Raw genomic sequence first — 20,387 nt, 5'->3', positions numbered from 1 at the left:
AAGGGGGCCATGTCATTATTTTTTCATCCTTAAGGCCTTTACAGGCTAGCCATGCAGTGGAGTACTTCGATGCATGCATTGTCCTGCATAAAAATCATGGTCTTCTTGAAAGATAGACTTTTTCCTGTACCACTGCTTGAAGAAAGTGTCTTCTAAAAACTGGCAGTAGGTTTGGGAGTTGATTTTGAGGCCATCTTCAACCCGAAAAGGTCCAACTAGCTCATCTTTAATAATACCAGCCCATACCAGTACCCCACCTCCACCTTGCTTGCGTCTGAGTCGAAGTGGAGCGCTGTGTCCGTTACTGATCCAGCCACGGGCCCATCCATCTGGTCCATCAAGATTCACTCTCATCTCATCAGTCCATAAAACCTTTGATTGGCCTATTTTTTGGCCCAGTCTTGACGTTTCAACTTGTGTGTTTTGTTCAGTGGTGGTCGGGTTTCAGCCTTCCTTACCTTGGCCATGTCTCTAAGCACTGAACACCTTGTACTTCTGGGCACTCCGGGTAGGTTGCAGTTCTGGAACACACTCTTGGAGGGATGGTGGATTGACAGTCAGCATAGTCAAGGCCACCATGAATGAGAGGAAGTAGCCCAATGCTGGTGACAGCAGAAATAACATCCCTGACGTGACAGATTGTCTCTCAGGCACGGCTTGCGGAGTACGCATACGTGTGTGTGTGTGTGTGTGTCCATGGGTACCAAATTGTGTGTTTGCAGACTCCTGGGCTATGAACTGTACATACAGGTGTTTTACCATAGTGGATGAACAGGCTATTGACAAGATAAACTACCTTAACCATCTCTTGACCTCTTACCCACACTCTCTCTCTCTCTCTCTCTCTCTCTCTCATAAATATCATACATTACAGTCAAAAATAACATTGTCATGAATAGACAATTTTCATAATAAACAAGTTGTCTAAATCTGAATTAGATCCTGTGATATAATTAAAACACATCTACATATTGTATGGGTTTCTGGTGTCTTTATGGCCAGGAAAGACAAAGAGGAAGGTGTGTTGAAAAGGAGAGGGAAAGGCCGTAGCCCAGGACCTGCACAGGGAGTGTCTCTAGCAGGTTAGCACGCTAGCGGCCTGGACCTCCCTCCTACTACCATGAGTCTCCACATGAGACCTCTATGGGAGGGCGGGAGTTATTCTCACGCCCCGCATAGCCTGTCCCCAGCACCGATACGTGAGAGTACTGGGCAGTTCAAAGAGCGTTGCCGTGGAGACGTGTCCCAGAAGATACAGGACCAGCCGCCTGACACAACACAGGAAGTGCATCATCTCATAGCCGGGAAAGGGCACAATACCCATCCCTTAAAAAAAAAAAAAAAAAAGGATGTTTCTGGAATATAAATAGCATTGAATGAGGAACTTGCTAAAGCTGTCATCACGTCGGCTGAAATCACCGTCCGGAGTACATTCCCCTCCACTGTGTACTCTGTATAGGTATTTGCGTAGTACTCATACGTGCCAGGGGGGATACTGCAGTGGAGAGGGTGCCCTGTATCACGTATTCTTCTAGAGATCATATCGCATGATTGTTCAAATGAGTCTCATACATAAACTCAAGCAAACCCAGGAACACACACACACACACAGTCCTACAGGAAGGGAACAAGCACATCCTCTCTGTGACCCATTTGCTGTGAACAGGAAGGAATGGGCATGTTAGACACACACACACACACACACACACACACACACACACACACACACACACACACACACACACACACACACACACACAAACATACACACATGAAGCCCAGCAGGCCATGCTAAACAACAGCAGAAACAGTACCAGACCTTCTCATAGACCAGTGATGGAATGCAGAAGGGGTATGACCCCCAGGGGGGAGGTCAGGGCTTGATCAGTTCCTGTCCCTCCGCATCTCTCACTGTGGAGGCCATGAGAGACACAGGGTATGCTGAACTCTGGGGAACAACCTGTTTTTGCGGTTGCGCGCGTGCGTGCGTGCGTGCGTGCGTGTGTGTGTGTGTTGCCTCAGGGGGGCAGCATGCTGGAGTCAAGGTTGCAGTAACAATACACTCCCCTGGTCTTTCCTGAGGCTTTGAAGTTAATAGCAATCACTGCCGATTAACAGCAGCCTGGTGGGGGGCGGGACGGGGGTGGGGAGAGGGTAAGAGTGTAGGGGGGCGGTGGATGCTGGTTGGGTTAGTAGCGGGTCAGAGTGGTCTGGGTCTATGGGTGGGGTAGTAGCGGGGGGGGATGGTTCACGAACCAGTGATGGACAACATGGTCTTCTGATGATAGAGACAGAACACAACCCTGACTGATCAGTGACAAAAGAAAGGGGGGCAACAGGGCTGGGTTGCACCAACTGGGCGTAAGCCTGGTCTTAACTACGCCTGGTCGTAACTTGGCGTTCTAAGTCCGACCTAACCGTTACACCGGTTGCACCAACTGGGCTTAGCGTTGTTTTCACTAAGACCAGGCGTAAATCCTTCGCCTGGTCAGGGGCAGGCGTAGAGTTGAAATTCCAGGCTGTTTCTATAGCAATTACATCCAATCCAATGCAGCGCTACCACCATGCTTGCAACTGCTCATTGCGCTTCGCTTCTATGCAAACACGGCATTTCAAAACACAGCCGGCGATATGATCAGTGTTCACAGATCGACCGCCTGTCGGGTTATCCGGAGGGTTTCACTGCCTTCATGGGGAGATGCGGATGCACCCAGAACGGGTCTGCACAGAAATAGCTGCGTGCACGGTTCTGCACAACATCTCCAAGAGAATCCCTCTCCCCAGACACCATCAGCCACCGGCAGTCCCAGAGGAAGACGTGCGTCCAGCAAGAGCAATTGAAGATATCGCTGGCCGATTAGTCCGTGCTGAACTTATAATCAGTTGTGAATAACCGATCTCTCCTACAGTCTCAAAACAACTCAATTGTCATTTGATGATGTTCAATGCATTGCTTCTGTCAAAAAGAACCATTCCCGTCTAAATGCCTGCTCGTTGTAAACCAGACATTACAAATACATATTTTAATTACATTTGTTTGCAGTGTTTAATTGTTAGGCATTAACACAATTGATGAATGACAATGAATGAAAGAATGAGTTATTTATTTCGGTGTGCAACAGCATGTCAAGTAAAATAGTAAGTAGCAGTCGGCACGAAGTATCCTAGCAACGCAGTGATATGCGCATTCTATGGAACATTCACATGGCATGGCTAAGACCGGGCGTAGTTAAGACCAAGCTTAAGTCCCGTTGGTGCAACCGGCGTTAGTTCCATTCTAACGCCAGGTCTCGACTAAGACCTACTTAGCAGTTACGACCAGGTTTAGTTAAGACCAGTTAGTGCAACCGGCCCCAGGTGGTTGGTAGTTCAATTCCCAAGGCTGCCAGGGGGCTAGAGCCTGACCACTGCAAGTGCACGAGATGAGCTACTGTGAATGGTCCTTAAGTAGGACTCAATTTTCCACTGCTGTTTAAGATTGTAATAAATAATTGGTATATCGTTTTACGATTTGTTCTTCTTTAGTTTTCATGGGGATTATATTTATTTCAACAAAACTTCTCTGACAGTATTTTGTTATAAACGGGGTAATATGTCTTGTGTGATCTTCAACATAGTATGAATAATGTTATTCTTATTTAACCAGTTTTGAAACGTTCCATTCTGCCAGGAACGTACGTAACTTTGTCATGGAAGTGCCTTTAAGTATTCTCTACAACGTCACGACCAAGGGACACCGGCAGCGAGGTGTGTGGAGCTCGGTTTGGGCATCCTAACCCTCTGACCCTTACTGTATAACATAACGGTGTGTGGCCATTACATATACAACATCGCTCATTTTAAAGCTCACACCAACGATGGCACTCAAGAAGCATCACAAAGTTGTCCTCGGGTCTTAACCATGGGGACGACACGCCACCCCCTACCTCCTAGTCCTCTCAGCCTAAAACACATTTTGCTGAGTCTAATACTGTTGGGATGAGGTACTGTTCTACTGACTGATCCTCTGAGGGGCTCTCACCTCTTGATGAGCTTGATGGACCTGAAGGCCCCGTCCATGTTGCCCACCGTCAGGTAGAAGCTGAAGTTGAGCATGGCCTCTCGCGTGCTCTTCTCACAGCCCTCCAGGCCCACAAAGTCCCTCATGGGCCGTCTGGACACCATGTGGGGGGGGCGGCCAGCCGTGGCGGAGGGGGTGATTTCCTCCCCCGCACCCTGGCCGCTCTCTCCAGGCTGGGGGGGACCGTGTGGTTACTACCGATCATCTAACACACATCTAACACACACATTGTTCTCTACTAAACTTAACATCATGTCTTCATTAGGAGACATGATGCTACCCAGTAACATCAGTTACTCAGTGAATTCAGGTGCACGTCATTAAGGAGCAGGTATGGGCTAGGGGCGAGTTTCTCACGGGCATCAGGATGCCTACAGGATAGGATGTGGACCTTGGGAATTCTTCCAAGAAAAGGAATTATGAGCGGTCCTGGAATAAGCTGGTGATGTATTGGGCGTCGGTCTCTTTCATTGATAGGTTGGAATGTCATCCAGTAAACAACCCCTTAAGTGAACATTAAAAAGGCCTGCGTCATTACATGCCATTAGTAAATATCCCCCGCATTAGTGACATCACTAGTACGGACTAGGGGGGGTCCACCCAGATGGCCGTTGACGCAGGAAGATGAAGACGCTGTTCCCTCAGAGCTGGGCGCCATCAGGGAGAGGACCCAGGGCTTCCTGAGGAGCCCTGGAGCCTCTTCCTGGACCAGCGGAGGGAGCCACGGTTAGCGGACAGGATGCAGGCCGGGGACAGGGCGGATCAGCCTAGATGTTGGCAGCTCAGTGAACAGAGCTGTGCTGAGGCTCCTCAGTGTTTCGACAGCTCAGTGAACAGAGCTGTGCTGAGGCTCCTCAGTGTTTCTACAGCTCAGTTAACAGAGCTGTGCTGAGGCGTCTCAGTGTTTCTCTCCACTTAGTGCCACTTAGGTTGGTGTTTTTAAAGAGCTTACCCTAGGAACAATATTTCACACCAACATCAGTACTGTGGCTTTGCTTGTCGTCACTGTCAACTTGCTTTCATGAAAAATGACCTCATAATTCACCGATTAGTGCACAATAGAGTGGAACGAGAACATGTGATGTCAATCATGTAAGGTACTAATCCACATGGAGCCTGGTGGTAAGATGGGGCCAGTTAAAGCACAGGACAGGTCTACCACATCATCAGGTTCAGGAAGGGGGCCGCACGAGACACAGGGGACCACTGAACCACACTGAGGGGGGACGGAACTTAACATCGACAGGAACTTACTTCTGGCAGATAGACACCACCCCTCCAAAACAACAGCTGGGTGTGTTGTGTGTTGACAGAAAGAACATGTTCACACACCCGCCCACACTCACATACACACACACGCATTCATAGAGAGCGCAGCAGTTATCATTACTCACTGAAATATGAATTGCCGGCATTTATGAAGTTTGTTCCTAGCTTGCCACACAAAGCCCAGCAGTAAAACAGCTTGCATCGGGTCCCATCTCAGTAAGGGCAGTGGAGTGCCATGCTCAAACACAGAGGATCTCAAATGCTTCTACCCTAACCAGCATAGTCCCAGTAGTACAGACCAGCCTACCCAGAGGGCTTTGCGGCGCTTCCTTGTGTGGGAAACAGGACATTTAAAATTACATTTACTTTGAATCTTTGCATTTAGCAGACACTTTATTCCATAGTGTAGCGTTGTAGTAACTGCTTTGCAGCGCTACATGGTGTGTGAGGTAGCCAGCCCCACAACTATCTGCCTACCACTGTTGGTTTCTCTGGAGGTCAGGCCCGGGACATGTGGGTGCGGGTAGAGACGATGGAGGGTCAGTAGGGAGGGCTCGTCCATCTGGCCAATGTTTTATCCCCCAGAGCCCCAGGGGGGAAAAATGCCGCTCATTGCAGGAATAGGTGTTCTGCCAAATCCTCAACCTGCCTCCTAATCCATCATGACCCGTTAATCAGCCCTGGTCTTTTCCTTCCTGAGGAAAAGACCTTTGGGCGCATACGGGCTGCCATGCAGCACCCAAGTGGGAGCTCCACACTGGTAGTGGATGATGTGTGATGTGACCACACACACACACACACAGTCAGTATATAAAGCACTTTGACTGCTTTGAAAGGCGCTTTATAACTGCAGTTAATTATTACTAAAATGATAAGTAGTCAGGATCCACGAGGCATGTAAAAACAGATGCTAGGCAGGTGAGTGGGCCGCTGGATTCTGTGGTGGCAGGGGCCCAGAGGGAGTGGTGGGGCTACCTTGCGTGTGAAGAAGTAGTGGGGGACGTGGAGGGCCAGCAGACCCTGCAGGCCGGGGGGCTTGGGGAAGACGTCGTGAAGGAGGAGGCCGTGCTCCTGGGTGCAGAAGAAGGTAACCACGGAAACATCTGCCTGGGAGAAGAAGAAGAAGAAGACAGTGGACGCCGGTTCGAGGTGATCCCACCGTGGTGTTGACACAGAAGACCAGCAGGGGTGGGGTACCATGTCCGGGTGAGATGAGGTGGCAGACTCCGCCCCGACGGGGACCGTCTCGCAGACCAGCAGCCGCGCCTCGCTCTCGTCCCAGAAGTGGGACACGGGACAGCGGGCGCTCAGCTCTGGGAACTGAGGCTGCTGCCTGGAACACAACACACACACACACTTTAAGGAAATGCTGTCATTTAATACATTTGTGTTAGAAGGAAAATGTCCCTCCCATAAAAGGTTACTGAAGAAGAAATATTCTGACTCAGTAGACAATGAGTTAAGGGGAGCTACGGTAGAGTTCAATGATTGACTGAGAAAACGAGCGCCTTGCATCATGCATTCAGTAAACCAAGCCAAGCGGAAACTGTAAAACTGAAACCAGGTGAATCCACAGCATCTATAGAATCAATACAAGTGCCAAGTTAAGGTTGGTATCTGAAACATTGACAAAGTTTATGCCCAGGATTTATATCAATCAACTCCAAACTTTGAACGTCAGAAATGTGATTTCTTTTTGAAAAACATACAAGATCTACCAACACTAAAAAGAATCAAAGGAAGCAAATATAGCTCGGCCCATATCTATGGTGGAAATTGAGGCTGCATTGAAGTTAACAAACAAGGCAAATCACTAGGCCTAGGTGGGAAGTGTTACAAATGAGTTTTGGGAACTACTGGGACCAGTGATATATTGTTAATGTTGTCTGCTAATGAAAAGGGCTTTTTTTTTTTTTAAAAATCGGTGATTATTGTGTGTTGATCAATTGAACCCAGCCCTAAAAAATACAAGACAAACAAACGCTGCAAAGTGCATCTGTGGCAAGATGCGAATCGCATGGATGTGCAAATACGGGTGCATATGTGTAGGTTAGGAATGAATTGGTTTTCCCAATCACAGAAACGGCCTTTGGTATTCTTTAGAAGTATGGTACATTCAAAATAATATCTCTAGCCCTGGACCTATCTATCTATATATGGATCAGTGACATCAGTGATAGGTTAGGAATATTCCCTCATCAAACAATACGATTGGTTCCCTCTACACAAGTCAGGTAGGGAATCAAACCCTACCTGACTTGTGGGGGTTTTGAGAACCTTGCTCAAAGGTTACCGTTCAATGTCCTGGGATAGGCTGCTTAGGGGGCGTCCCATGAAGAAGTCAAAGTGCAGCATCGTGTCCATCTCCACGTCGTATACATACACCTTACGGTCCGGACGCCCGTTCACCTACACAGGAACCTCTGTTACAAAATCTGCATTACACCACGGCTAGTACACCAACTGCACTAGGTACATCACATCACCTGCACTGTTACAACACCGGCACTGCATTAAACCACGGCTAGTACACCACCCTGATCATGTCTAATACAACACCCTGATCATGTCTATTACCCCACCCTGATCATGTCTAATACAACATCCTGATCATGTCTATTTTACCACCATGATCATGTCTATTACACCAGCCTGATCATGTCTATTACACCACCGTGATCATGTCTATTACACCACTGTGATCATGTCTATTACACCACCTTGATCATGTCTATTACACCCTGATCATGTCTATTACACCACCCCGATCATGTCTATTACACCACCCTGATCATGTCCATTACACCACCCTGATCAAGTCTATTACACAACCGTGATCATGTCTATTACACCACCTTGATCATGTCCATTACACCACCCTGATCATGTCTATTACACCACCCTGATCATGTCTATTACACCACCTGCACTAAGTTGGTTCCATCACCTTTACTGTTCCATACCTGAGTGACAAGGAGGCTGACTTGGCTGCCGCTGGCGTTGCATTTGACCGAGTGCAGAGCACCCAGGTTGGGAATGAGCTCAGTCAGGTTCTTGGCGTTGCAGTGGGCTTTGGCTTCTCTGAAGACACACATTTTAACTCTTCATTTAGGTCCACAATTTAAAATAATAAAAGGGTAGCCATTTCAGGAAGGTACTATGATCTCTATTCTTCACATTATGGATGTTTTAATATAGATATTAGTGGGCCCCTAACACAGTATTTGAAGACGTTCCCAAAATTCATCCGTGGTGCAGAATTACAGCCTCTACGAGCCAGTTGCACATTGAGCTTTCCCCAAACGCGCCGTTTCGGTGTCTGTAGCTTTAATGCAAATGAGGAGGAGAGAGGCGGGTCAAGGAGTTTGGGGGTTTGGCCCTGAGCAGCTTGCGGCCACGGTACCATGTACTCTTTTTACAGTGGATGTATCGCAATGGCGAGGCCGCACAGCTTTTGGCCGTGTTCTGTAAATATTCTAGAACACTCCGGGTGCTCTGGAGGGAGTCCTGGAGCTATATATCTAAATAATATCATATTATACATAGATATCTATATCATATAATATATATTATCACGGCCAAAAGCTGTGTGCACCTCCAGACGATATTATGAATCAAACGACTGCGTCAGGTTCTCCGACGTCTCTGGTTCTTTAATTTCCACATCAATCTGAAGTAGACTGAACCGCGACATTAGGAGAAAGGGGGTTCCTCGGCAGCGGGCAGAGCCAAGGAACCAACGCCCCGCGGCGGTGGTGCCTCGCAGCGGTGGCGCCTCGCGGCGGTGGTGCCTCTCAGCAGTGGTCAGCGGGCAGCGCTGAAGCACCACCACCCCGCGGTAGTAGACAATATTTTAAATCTCAAACAACTGCGTCTGGTTTGTCAATGTCTCTGGTTCTTCCAATTCCACATAAATCTGAAGAAGACTGAAACGCGACATGGAGGAGAAAGAGGTTCTTGTCCGTGATTGTTGCCCGCGATTCTTTCCCGTTGGAGCCCCGCTGCCGCGAGGCACCACCTCCGCGATGCACCAACGCCGCAGGACCCCACCACCTGCTGTCTGCTGACCGCTGCCCGTAGCCCTGGCAGTGGTGCCTCGGCAGCGGGCAGCGGGGCTCCGGCGGGGGATGATCGCGGTCAATCCCTTTCTCCTCCATGTCGCTGTTCATGTAAACTACTTCAGGGAGTCAAAGCCAAAGTTCCTTTGCCCCCAATTCCTTCTCAACCATGGCTGAGATAAATCCCACTACGAGTCTCGAGTCTCGTTGTGGAAATATCAGAGACGTCAGAGAACCTGACGTGTTATGCGCCATAACACCAACAGCAGAAGAGTTATCCAAATAACAAAGAAGTGTACCACACTTGCGTTACAGTGTGCACATGTGCCGCTTGCACGGTCGTAGCTCATTGGGCAAAGCAAGGAAAGGAGAGATAGCATGTCTCCGTATGACGACATACGGGGAAAATTTCCTAAACAGCGCGTTTGAGCTTTGTTTTCTCAATGGCAGAGCAGGATAGCTAGTGCTCGTTTTACACCTAACGCAATTTCTAGCTACTGGGGTACCATAAGCAGGCTAGGTGAACTCAAAATAATGTCAGAAAAACCTAATAAAGTGAAATAGTCATGCCATGGGACCTTTAAACCAAGAGACTGGGAAAGCCCTTCCTTAATACTGTTTATCCATTAAGGCATCTTGCTCAAGAATGGCTACAGGTTACAATGCAGAAATTGGGGATCGAACTTGGAACCGTTAAGCTTGGAGTTGAACAGCCTTACCCATACTGTTTCACCCTATAATATTGTTTGAATGTTGTACCACATTAGAGTGGCCGAATTCCGTACCGTCTGGTCAGGTCGAAGACTTTGACGTGTGCAGTATCCGTGCCGACGGCCAGGTAGGTCTGGCACACACTGAGCAGCACAGGGTTCCCCTCGGCCTCCGAGAAGGCCAGCAGCTGCTTCACTGTGCCCTGCAGCACCGTGATAACCATAGGCTCACAAAGGTCCCCACAAACACCCACAGGTCCCAACAAACACCCACAGGTCCCAACAAACACCCACAGACTAGAGTCCGAGAGAAACTGACTGCACACCCATGAAATGCGCATGTGTGAATGTGTGATGTGTGATGAGTGTGCGTGTGCGTGTGTGTGTGTGTGTCTACTGACCTGTGGTGTGCGGACCTGCACCCTGTTAGGCTCCACAGTGTAGATGTTGTCAGCCTGCACCGCTAAAACCTGAGAATCACACTGGAACACACCTGGAGAGGAGAGGAGAGGAGAAGAGAGGAAAGGAGAGGAGAGGAAATGAGACGAGACGAAAGGAGAGGAGACGACAGGAAAGGAGACGAGAGGAGAAGAGAGGGGAAGAGAAGAAAGGATGGGAGAAGAGTGGAGGAAAGGAGAGGAGAGGAGACGACAGGAAAGGAGATGAGACAAGGGGAGAGGAGAGGAGAGCAGAGAAAAGTATAAGAGAGGGTAGGAGACAAGATGAGGTGAGAGAAAAAGAGAGTCATATCTATGCCGCAAGCTCATATATCTGCATGGATTTATCCGCGATAAGCATTGATAACTTTGTAGCATTTGTACTACTAATGTGTTTTATAAGTAGCAGTAGTGTGTTGTATTAGTACACGATTAGTGAGTGTGGAATATGTCCGTACCTGTACTACGTAGAGCACCGGCCGAGAGCTCGTAGACGATGACCTGCTTCCCACTCCACACAGTGACAGAGTCCTGTTGAAACACGGATCATACCTCAGGTATATCTCCATGGTGACACACATCAAGCAGTGCCTCCCGACCCGGAGCACTGGAACCCTACATGAGCAGCTCCAAGGGCCAGAACCTTTTCTTGATGTTACCTGTTACCTTGATGTAACTGTCCATAAGAATTAACACATGCAATACCACATGTGGACTCAAGGAACAACACAGCATGTTCTAGTCCCACAGCCCAGGACCCGGGGACCTGTGTTCATGTAAAACCCTGTCTGGGATGAAACATGCATGGCTGGATGCAGCGAGGATGTGTGTATGGTACGTATGTGTGTGCGTCCGTGTGGCGTTTGTTAGCGGTTACCGCGGTGACGCAGACCCCCTTGATGTGTATGTGGGTGCGTAGGGCGAGCGGGGGGTCCTCGGCGGAGAGGCTGACGCTGAGCTGGGAGGGGGCGAGCTGCACAGCTGCCACCTGCTGGCTGAAGTGGGCCAGCATCACGTGCTCCAGCAGGATGAGCACCGACGACACGCTGCCCACCGCCAGGAGGTTCAGGCTCGAGCCCCACTGGAGAGGGCAGAGGGCAGGGGTCAGGGGTCGGGAGACAGGAAGGGAAAAAGTCAGGAACATGGAGAAAGACAGAGAGACAGACGGAGAGACCGGCAGGCTGCAGGCAGGCAGGCAGACAGTACCTGGAGCTGGGTGACGTTGCCCTCTGTCTCGGTCGGGGTCTGGAGTTTCCAGGAGACCCTTGAATCAGTCCTGCTGTTGCTAGGCTGCAGCATCATCCTCCACATAGCAACCTTGCCCAGACTGGTCCCTGCTGCTAGCACCTCTACACACACACACACACTATGTATATAACATGCATGCTCTGCGTGCGTATGTGCTGAAAATATGTGCTGTGTGTGTGTATATGGGGGGGTTGAGTGTGTGTGTGTGTGTGTGTGTGTGTGTGGGGGTTGAGTGTGTGTGTGTGTGTGTGTGTGTGGGGGGGGGGGGGGGGGTGAGTGTGTGTGTGGGGGGGGGGTTGAGTGTGTGTGTGTGTTCAGTGTTGAGTGGCTGTGTGTGAGTGTGTGTTGAATGTGTGTGTTGAATGTGTGCGTGTGCCTGTGTCTTTGCGCGTGTGTGTGTGTGTGTGTGTGTGTGTGTGTGTGTGTGTGTGTGTGTGTGTGTGTGTGTGTGTGTGTGTGTGTGTGTCCGTTCTACCTTTAGCGCTGCAGTAGGAGACACAGTTGATGAGCTCCCCTCTCTGGAATCCCAGAGCCTCGTCCAGAGAGAGGACGTAGTTGTCATCCCTCTCCAGATCCCACACCCTGCATCAACACAACACTGTCAGCCTTTCTCAGAGGACTAACGTGCTCCAGCAGGGCACAGAGCCTGGGCCGCATGTCAAACACTGTCCCCCCTAGTTCCCTGGTTCATTTTAGAGATATTCTACCCAAGAAGACTCATGAGCAAGAGTGAGTACTGCTTTCACAGTAGCTCAGGAGGTAGAGGGGGTTGCTAGTTCGATCCCCGGCTCCTTCTAGCTGAGTGTTGAGGTGTCCCTGAGCATGACACCTCACCCTAACGGCTCCTGACAAGCTAGTTGGCCCTGCGTGGTTGACTCCGTCGTCAGTGTGTGAATTTGTTAATTAATGGTTGTAAGTTGCTTTGGATAAAAGCGTCTGAAAAAACCCAAAATGTTAACGTAAATGCTTTCAGAAGGGGATTTAATATGTGTATTTATACAGTGGACAGTCCACCCAGGGGCTGTGATCTAAACTGTGTTTTAGCTTAGGTTTACCAGGGCTGGCCAAGATTGTGTTTGCCGTTAGCCAATGACATGATTGATCCCCTTCTCAAGCAGCTTGATTGGTCTAAACAAATGTGTGAAAGAAAGTGAAGTTTCCCGTTAACACAGATTTGAGTTTTCTTTTGTTGTTTATGTAAAGTCTGATTTGTGAGAATATCATAGGACAAACCAGTAGACGGAAATGAGTGAAGGCATATTGAACTGGGCCTATGTGTCTCCTAGGACATGAAGCAGATTCCTCCTCAGTGCGTGTGTGTGTGTACCCACCTGATGACCTGTTCTCCGGTGGCGGTGAACAGCAGACCGCTGTCTGTCCAGACCACATCAGCCTTCCTCCCGCTCTGACCGCTCAGTTTCACCTGCAGACACAGTGCCTCTTCAGAATAACAGCGCACCAGTGCCCCTCTTCAGAATAACAGAACATCACAGCAACTCTTAACAATATGAGGGTATCACAGCACAATTTCATAATGGGGCTTGTATATCGATGCTAAATCACATCACAATGACCGCATCCATTTTGGAAGCATGGGAACATTGGAATGTTAGATATTGTTGGGGTAGAAATTATTATTTTGGAATGAATTAAAAATGTTGTCATTATGGGAAGACATTGTTGTTTTTTAAATGCCACAGCGTTTCTAATGCAAGAAATCCTTGTGATAAGCCCTCAAACAGCATATTATAGCCCCTTTTCACTAGCCTTGCCAGACCACCTCAATCGTAGATTGCACGTTGGTCTGGGGAAGCTGCTGTCATTTCCTTAAGCTCAAGAGGCGTGATCATCGGGCCTAGTTTAACTGACTCTGTACGCTGGCTGCTTGCCGCCGCTTCCCTGTCATCATTGTGTTAAACCAGCCAATAGCGCGCCAGGGGTAGGGAGAAGCCAGCTTGGTGATTGGTTCCCGCAAAAACGTATAGGAAGCAGAAAGAAATGTATTGCTCTTAACCAGACCCTTCAGCAGGGCGAATTCAATCGCCGGCAGAAAATGCGGGGATACCCAGTCTACCATTTCACAACATTATCACAGCATGTCCTCATCTTTTCAAAATTACAGCGCATCACTATTCACATTCCCCACTTCAAAATAATGGAGAATCTTGTCCTCACAAAGCTGCCTCTCCCAGGAAAACTACATTGTGTGCTGTGAGATTTTGGTATTTTTATTCTGTATCTATCAGAGAAACCTTTTCAGAATAACACCATACGGCTGCTTTTGGCTGTAAAGTAAGAACTTTTACTAACAGGTAGAGATTTCAGTTTTTGGCTATAAAGTAAGAACTTTTACTAACATCATGTAGAGATGTTGATTTTTGGCTTTAAAGTTAGAACTTTAGAACAGGTAGAGTTTAGGGGTGTAACGGTACACAAAAGTCACTGTTCGGTACGTACCTCAGTTTTGAAGTCACGGTACGGTACAGGACGGTACGGTTCATAGTTAAGGGAACATTTTTTAAAAACTGCTTGTTTGTCAACAACAGAGAATGGCCGTAGATCAGCAGCAATGAAAACACCAATAAACTTGGTTATGGCATTTGCATTTCTGAATTCCCAGACAGGGGTTGTTAACATAGTGTTGTGAGCTGGGTTTGCACAGCTCGTTTTTTTTTCACAGCAACGGTGATAGTAACACCTGGATGGTGCCTTTTCAAATGCGTGTGAAATGTTAAAGTGCTATAGTTAAAGTGACACGGAGAGCCCTCTCTATAGCTGGAGAGCCTGTCGGAAACCCTCTCCGTAGCTTACGTGCACATCCAATATTTTTTCCCTATCCGTCGACGCCATGGACCTATTGGTCGACGCAACGGAGACGGCAAGGGCTGTGATTGGTCCTCTAACAAAATCATTTCCGGAATCACTTCTCCGGTTTGACTTTGCACCATTACTTTGTACATTGTTTACTTTGCACCTTAAGGACCAATAAAACACCAAATAAGATTTGAAAAGCTTGGAAGTTAATTTACAGCACTGCTTATATGGTTTGTAGTCAACGTATAAGATCGGGCGGCGAATTGCATTGCGAATCCGACATTCCGACGGAGAGCTGCTGAGGGGTCTCCGTAGTTACGGAGTCGGATTACGGAGTCGGAGTAGTGTACTTTGGCTTAACGGTCCGGGGGGAACTCCGACTTCAAGTTTTAAATTCCGCATCGCAAAACAAGCCTTTTACATTCGCCATATTAACGCTATGTATAACACATTTACGCACCGCGGTCCACCTCTGTAACCACACCGAAGTGCCTGCACCGTGACGGTTCGGTACAAATACGTGTATCGTTACACCCCTAGTAGAGTCTGCTTTTGGCTGTAAGGTAAGAACTTTTACAAACATGTCTAAAGAGTAGTGTGTTTGACTCCGAGCTGAAACGTTCGCAGGTTCAACAGTACGCTCACTAAAGAAGACGCCCCTCCCCTTAGTGCCTGCTCCTCCATGACCTGTATCTAGTCCCTTTGGATACCAGCATCTGCTCAGCGACTCAATGAACCAGTCCTAGTGGTCTGACCTTCATGAGCTCCTGGGCGCCCCCCTCTGGCCCCAGAGTGTACTGCGACAGCGTGAGGCTCTCCGTGACCACAGCCAGCGCCTCTCTCTTCTCCAGGTAGAAGAGCTTCTGGACGGGGCTGTCCAACGCCAGCAGCCCTGCCGTCTTGCCGCGCTCATCCACACTGTGCACCTTGCCTACACACACAGCACACAAACACACACTACCTTTAATGGACTGCATAGTATGGTATAGTACACTAAAGTTTAGTTCGCCTTGTGCTGTGTGTTTGTATTGTGTGTATTATAGTGAAATGTATTGTTGTATTGTGTGCTGGTTATGCATAGCGTGTGGTGCATGTTGGTGACATGCTGTGTGTTGCATTGTGTGGTGTATGGTGGTGTCATGCTGTGTGTTGAATTGTGTGTTGGGTCATAGTGGGTGGTGCATGGTGGTTTTCATGCTGTGTCTTGTGTTGGGTGGTGCATGGTGGTGTCATGCTGTGTGTTATGTGTTGGGTCATAGTCGGTGGTGCATGGTGGTGCTAAGCCCACCGTCCACAGTGCTGACGTAGAACACCAGGCCCTCCTGCAGGCTGCTCTTTTGGCCCCTCCCCTCCTTCCCCTCCCTCCCCCAGGTGAACTGGTCCAGCGCTCTCTCGTCTCCACCCACCGCTGCTCTGGCCAGCACCGCCATGTCCCTGGAACCACACACACACACACACACACACACCTCAATGTACACTCTACCTCAACACACACACACCCTCTACTTCAACACACACACACCTCAATGTACACTCTACATCAACACACCTCAATGTACACTCTACATCAACACACACCTCAATGTACACTCTACCTCAACACACACACACCTCAATGTACACTGTACCTCAACACACACCTCAATATACACTCTACCTCAACACACACCTCAACACACACAATGGTCCTCAACCCACACCTTAATGTACACTCTACCTCAACACACACCTCAATATACACTCTACCTCAACACACATCTCAATACACACTCTACCTCAACACACACCTCAATATACACTCTACCTCAACACATACCTCAATACACACTCTACCTCAACACACCTCAATACACACTCTACCTCACTACACACACACCTTAATCTACACTCTACCTCAACATATACCTCAATGTACAGTTCTACCTCAAAATATACCTCAATGTACACTCTACCTCAACATATACCTCAATGTACACTCTACCTCAAAATATACCTCAATGTACACTCTACCTCGACACACACCTCAATAAACACTCTACATCACTACACACACCTCAATATACACACTACCTCAACACACTCACAAACACACCTCAATATACACTCTACCTCAACACACACTCTACCTCAAAACACACACAAGGCACCTCAATACCAGCTCAACATATCTCAACACCACACATACCACCAATACATTACCAATACATTCATAGGTGGCCTTATGGCTGTCCTAGCTATGTGTTGTCCTTCAAACCAATATATTTAGACTAAGATCTTTGGTTACGCATTAAACACCAGAAATATAGGGTATGCGTTCGTGCACATGTGCGAGTCCATGGGTGTGTTGTACATACTCTGCGGGAGGCGGGGCTCTGAAGATGCAGCAGCTCAGAGCTTTGCCGTAGTCGTGCTTCACCAGGGGGGTTCCCTGTACTCGTCCTCTGGCGTCCAGCTTCCACACTGCCAATACGCCCATCTAAACACAACACATTACACTGGTTAAACAGAAGCTACAGTCCAGCTTCCACACTGCCACACGCCCATCTAAACACACCACATTACACTGGTTACACACAGGAGCTACGTTCCAGCTTTGGGACAGGAATGAAACAAGAGCTTAAAACACTGGGACATCTCCGTTGGAGGGGATTCTTCTTCCATGTTGTGACACTTTTCGTAAACACATTTTTGGTAAAACTAGGTATTGGGGCAGCAATTGGGGCAGCAATATAGGAAGGAATGGGGTTTGGTCATTGAGGATGTAGTGGTCGTCTTACTGGTGGGCTTAAGCGGAGTGATTAGCGTCCAGTGAGTGTTCAAGCACCTGAGCTGGTGAACACTAGCATAACAATCAATGGAAGGTGCTTTTAGTGAGTGGTGAACGCTAGCATCACAATCAATGGAAGGTGCTTCTAGTGAGTGGTGAACGCTAGCATCACAATCAATGGAAGGTGCTTCTAGTGAGTGGTGAACGCTAGCATCACAATCAATGGAAGGTGCTTCTAGTGAGTGGTGAACGCTAGTATCACAATCAATGGAAGGCGCTTCTAGTGAGTGGTGAACGCTAGTATCACAATCAATGGAAGGTTCTTCTAGTTTGGACTTTTAGTTTATTTTGCTAAATGTTTGTAGACAGAGCCATCGAACGCACCTTGCCCGGTTTCCTCAGATCTCGAAGCGAGCGCAAGCATCAACCCACCATTTTCCCTCATAAATTACATCGTTCTTTGTCTATTTCTTGCTTCCAATCTCAGCGAAAGGTTCTTTGCTGACCGTGTGTGGGTTCCACGGTCGCTCTCACCTGGTCCCCGGTGACGAGGCGGCTCCCGGAGCAGCTCCACTCCAGCAGGGTGATGTGGGCGGCGTGCGTGGGGGGCAGGGGGTTCTGCTCCCCAGAGGGGTGAGAGAGGAGCAGGACCTCGCCGCTCTCCCAGCCCAGCACCAGCAGCGGCTTCATGGGGTGCCAGCGCAACACCGTGGCCTGGTCTGGACGCTCCAGGTGGCAGCTCTCCACAAACTCCCCCTGCAGAACAACCACCAGTCAACTTCCTAGATATACATATACAACCTACACAGGTACTGACAACATACCAGGTACGAATGTATGCGTTCAGCTAGTATAGAAAGAGACATTTTCAATAAGTCTATTGTACTACGTTTTGGATTCTTTTTTGTTAGCACCTTTGTTAGCACCTGTGGGGGCCAGTGAATATTCAAAATACTTGCCACTATACAATCCAACCAACTACCAAGCATTTGAGATGACCATTACAAAAACGACTGGAGTATGTTACACATCCTCAAAGTCTGTAACACCATGTAGTAGAATGTTACACATAATCTGAGTATGTTACACATAATCAGAGTATATTATACATCATCCCAGTATGTTACAAATCATTGATACAAATGGCAGCAGTATGTTACACAGGTCCTCTCTGACTGCTCGTTCACCTGCTGGAGGTAGAGGTCCACGTTGCCTCCGGACGTGGAACTGCTGGAGGCGACGGCCAGGATGGGGTGCCTGGGGTGCCATGCCAACTGGGAGGGCACCTCGCTGCTGGGAGGGGCCTCGATGCGGTGGTCGAAGTACACCGCCATGGGTGGGCCACTCTGCAAAACGGAGGAGTGTTTAACCTCACCTCAATCTGGCGGTTGGTAAGACTGCAAACAAGTTAGCACCACATTAGTACTACATTATAACTAGCAGCTGGTTCCCTCCCATTATATAATTCCATTAGTATTAGTACTATATACTACTTTTTAGTAGTATAGTACTAAATAGTATACAGTACTAACGTTGAGTCTACGTAACCTTCGAACTGTATTAGGTTAAAGTCATCCCAGCACACACATACACATTGGCACACCTTTAAAGCTCATGAATGGAATGAATTCTAATCGTCTTACTGATACAATCCTTACACATCACGCTATGAAGCTGAGGTACAGAGTTGAATTACATTAAGGATTATTCTTTAACTAGCAGACACACAAGTTAGCATTCACGGTATGCACTGTTTGAATAGGTTTCGCGTTTTAAAAGATACAGTGCACGATACACTGTGGCTCGACCTCTAACGTGTGTCTCGAGAATACACTAACATAATAACAATTTATGTTATCAATAACAATAACAACGTGACACTAATCCACTGATGTGGTTAGCATGACAGCTAGCTAAGGTTAGCATCCGAGGCTAACCCTTATTGGAGCGCACATAATAATTATAATAACATAAACCACTTCATACGACAGAGAGATTATCACACTGCTACCTGCGGACAGTCCTCGCCTTTCTGTCGAGGTCAGATAGCTTTAATCCACTAAAACCCGGAGCAAGGCATCACTTTATGATGGGTGTTTAGCACCGTAGGTGCGCGAAGAAGCGTCGCTCTGCCGTTACCCTGACAACTACTTCTGACGCTGCAGGGGGCGGGGTCGGTCTCCCGTTACCCTGACAACCACTTCTGACGCTGAATGGGCGGGGGCTACAGTCATTGATAAAGCCCTGATCGTTTATCCACGTTTCAGAATCAGAATCAGAGTAACTTTTACTAAACCTTAAGTACACAAGAGTAAAATTCTTAGGCTTGGTTCCTCAACACTCACATAGCAGCCACAATACAAGATAAAGCAAATAAAGACGTAAAAAAATTAGCAGCATCAATAGAATAAATAACAAAAACAAATAAATTAAGTAATTTAAGTAGAGAAACTAAAACGGTGTTATAGTTAATGAATGTTGACACGTGTGTGATGAAAGAATGAACTGGATGGAACTTTGATATGAACTCGACAATGGGTTAACTTGCCGTTCAAGCTATACTCAGGCAAACTCATCCGTCTTTGGTTATCTCCATGGACCAATCAACAGGTGGAGAGCACAGACCATCAGCGGTTTAATCAGCATTACCGTAACCATTACCGCCAACGGATCAGAAAAACAAGCCCATATCTACTGAAGAGGAGTAGGGTCATATGTGAGTTTAAATAATGAGATTAAGAGTTCTGAATCAAAAAACCTGAATTCTGGCTTTGAACTCAGAACTCAAAAATTAATCACATGTGGTCCTAATCCTTCTCCTTACATATCCTAAGTGTTAAGGCTGGAATAGTTTGTGTTGTACTGTACTTCTTGTGTCTGGGTGAGTGCTTCCCAGGACATCCTTCATAAACACGATGCAGTGCAGGGAGGGAGATGTTTCTTCACAGGAAGTGGTCAAAGAGAACATCCTTTGCTCTAGCACAATAAGAGTATCCTGTGATTCAGTCTCAATAATTTCAGCCT

General features: G+C 47.9%; 1 protein-coding gene across 1 annotated transcript in view; it reads right to left on the bottom strand.

Annotated features, from left to right (window-relative positions):
- ift140 (intraflagellar transport 140 homolog (Chlamydomonas)) overlaps positions 1-19,514 on the bottom strand; it is a 39,953-nt gene extending 20,439 nt beyond the window's left edge. The window contains exons 1-18 of the mRNA XM_079757332.1: positions 19,375-19,514; positions 18,551-18,709; positions 17,898-18,119; positions 16,951-17,072; positions 15,885-16,030; positions 15,352-15,527; positions 13,114-13,205; positions 12,258-12,364; positions 11,741-11,883; positions 11,412-11,615; positions 10,993-11,065; positions 10,499-10,590; positions 10,173-10,300; positions 8,293-8,410; positions 7,623-7,738; positions 6,527-6,662; positions 6,305-6,436; positions 4,022-4,233 (exon numbers count right to left, since the gene is read on the bottom strand). Coding sequence (XP_079613458.1) covers positions 4,022-4,233; positions 6,305-6,436; positions 6,527-6,662; positions 7,623-7,738; positions 8,293-8,410; positions 10,173-10,300; positions 10,499-10,590; positions 10,993-11,065; positions 11,412-11,615; positions 11,741-11,883; positions 12,258-12,364; positions 13,114-13,205; positions 15,352-15,527; positions 15,885-16,030; positions 16,951-17,072; positions 17,898-18,119; positions 18,551-18,697 — 2,366 coding nt within the window. The 5' untranslated portion in view covers positions 18,698-18,709; positions 19,375-19,514. The remainder of the gene's footprint in view (positions 1-4,021; positions 4,234-6,304; positions 6,437-6,526; positions 6,663-7,622; positions 7,739-8,292; positions 8,411-10,172; positions 10,301-10,498; positions 10,591-10,992; positions 11,066-11,411; positions 11,616-11,740; positions 11,884-12,257; positions 12,365-13,113; positions 13,206-15,351; positions 15,528-15,884; positions 16,031-16,950; positions 17,073-17,897; positions 18,120-18,550; positions 18,710-19,374) is intronic.
- Between the last annotated feature and the right edge of the window lie 873 nt (positions 19,515-20,387).

This window comes from Pollachius pollachius (genome assembly GCF_949987615.1).
Source record: "Pollachius pollachius genome assembly, chromosome: 19".
NCBI lineage: Eukaryota > Metazoa > Chordata > Actinopteri > Gadiformes > Gadidae > Pollachius > Pollachius pollachius.
Note: the sequence above shows the minus strand (reverse complement) of the source record. Positions and strands in the feature narration are given on the sequence as shown.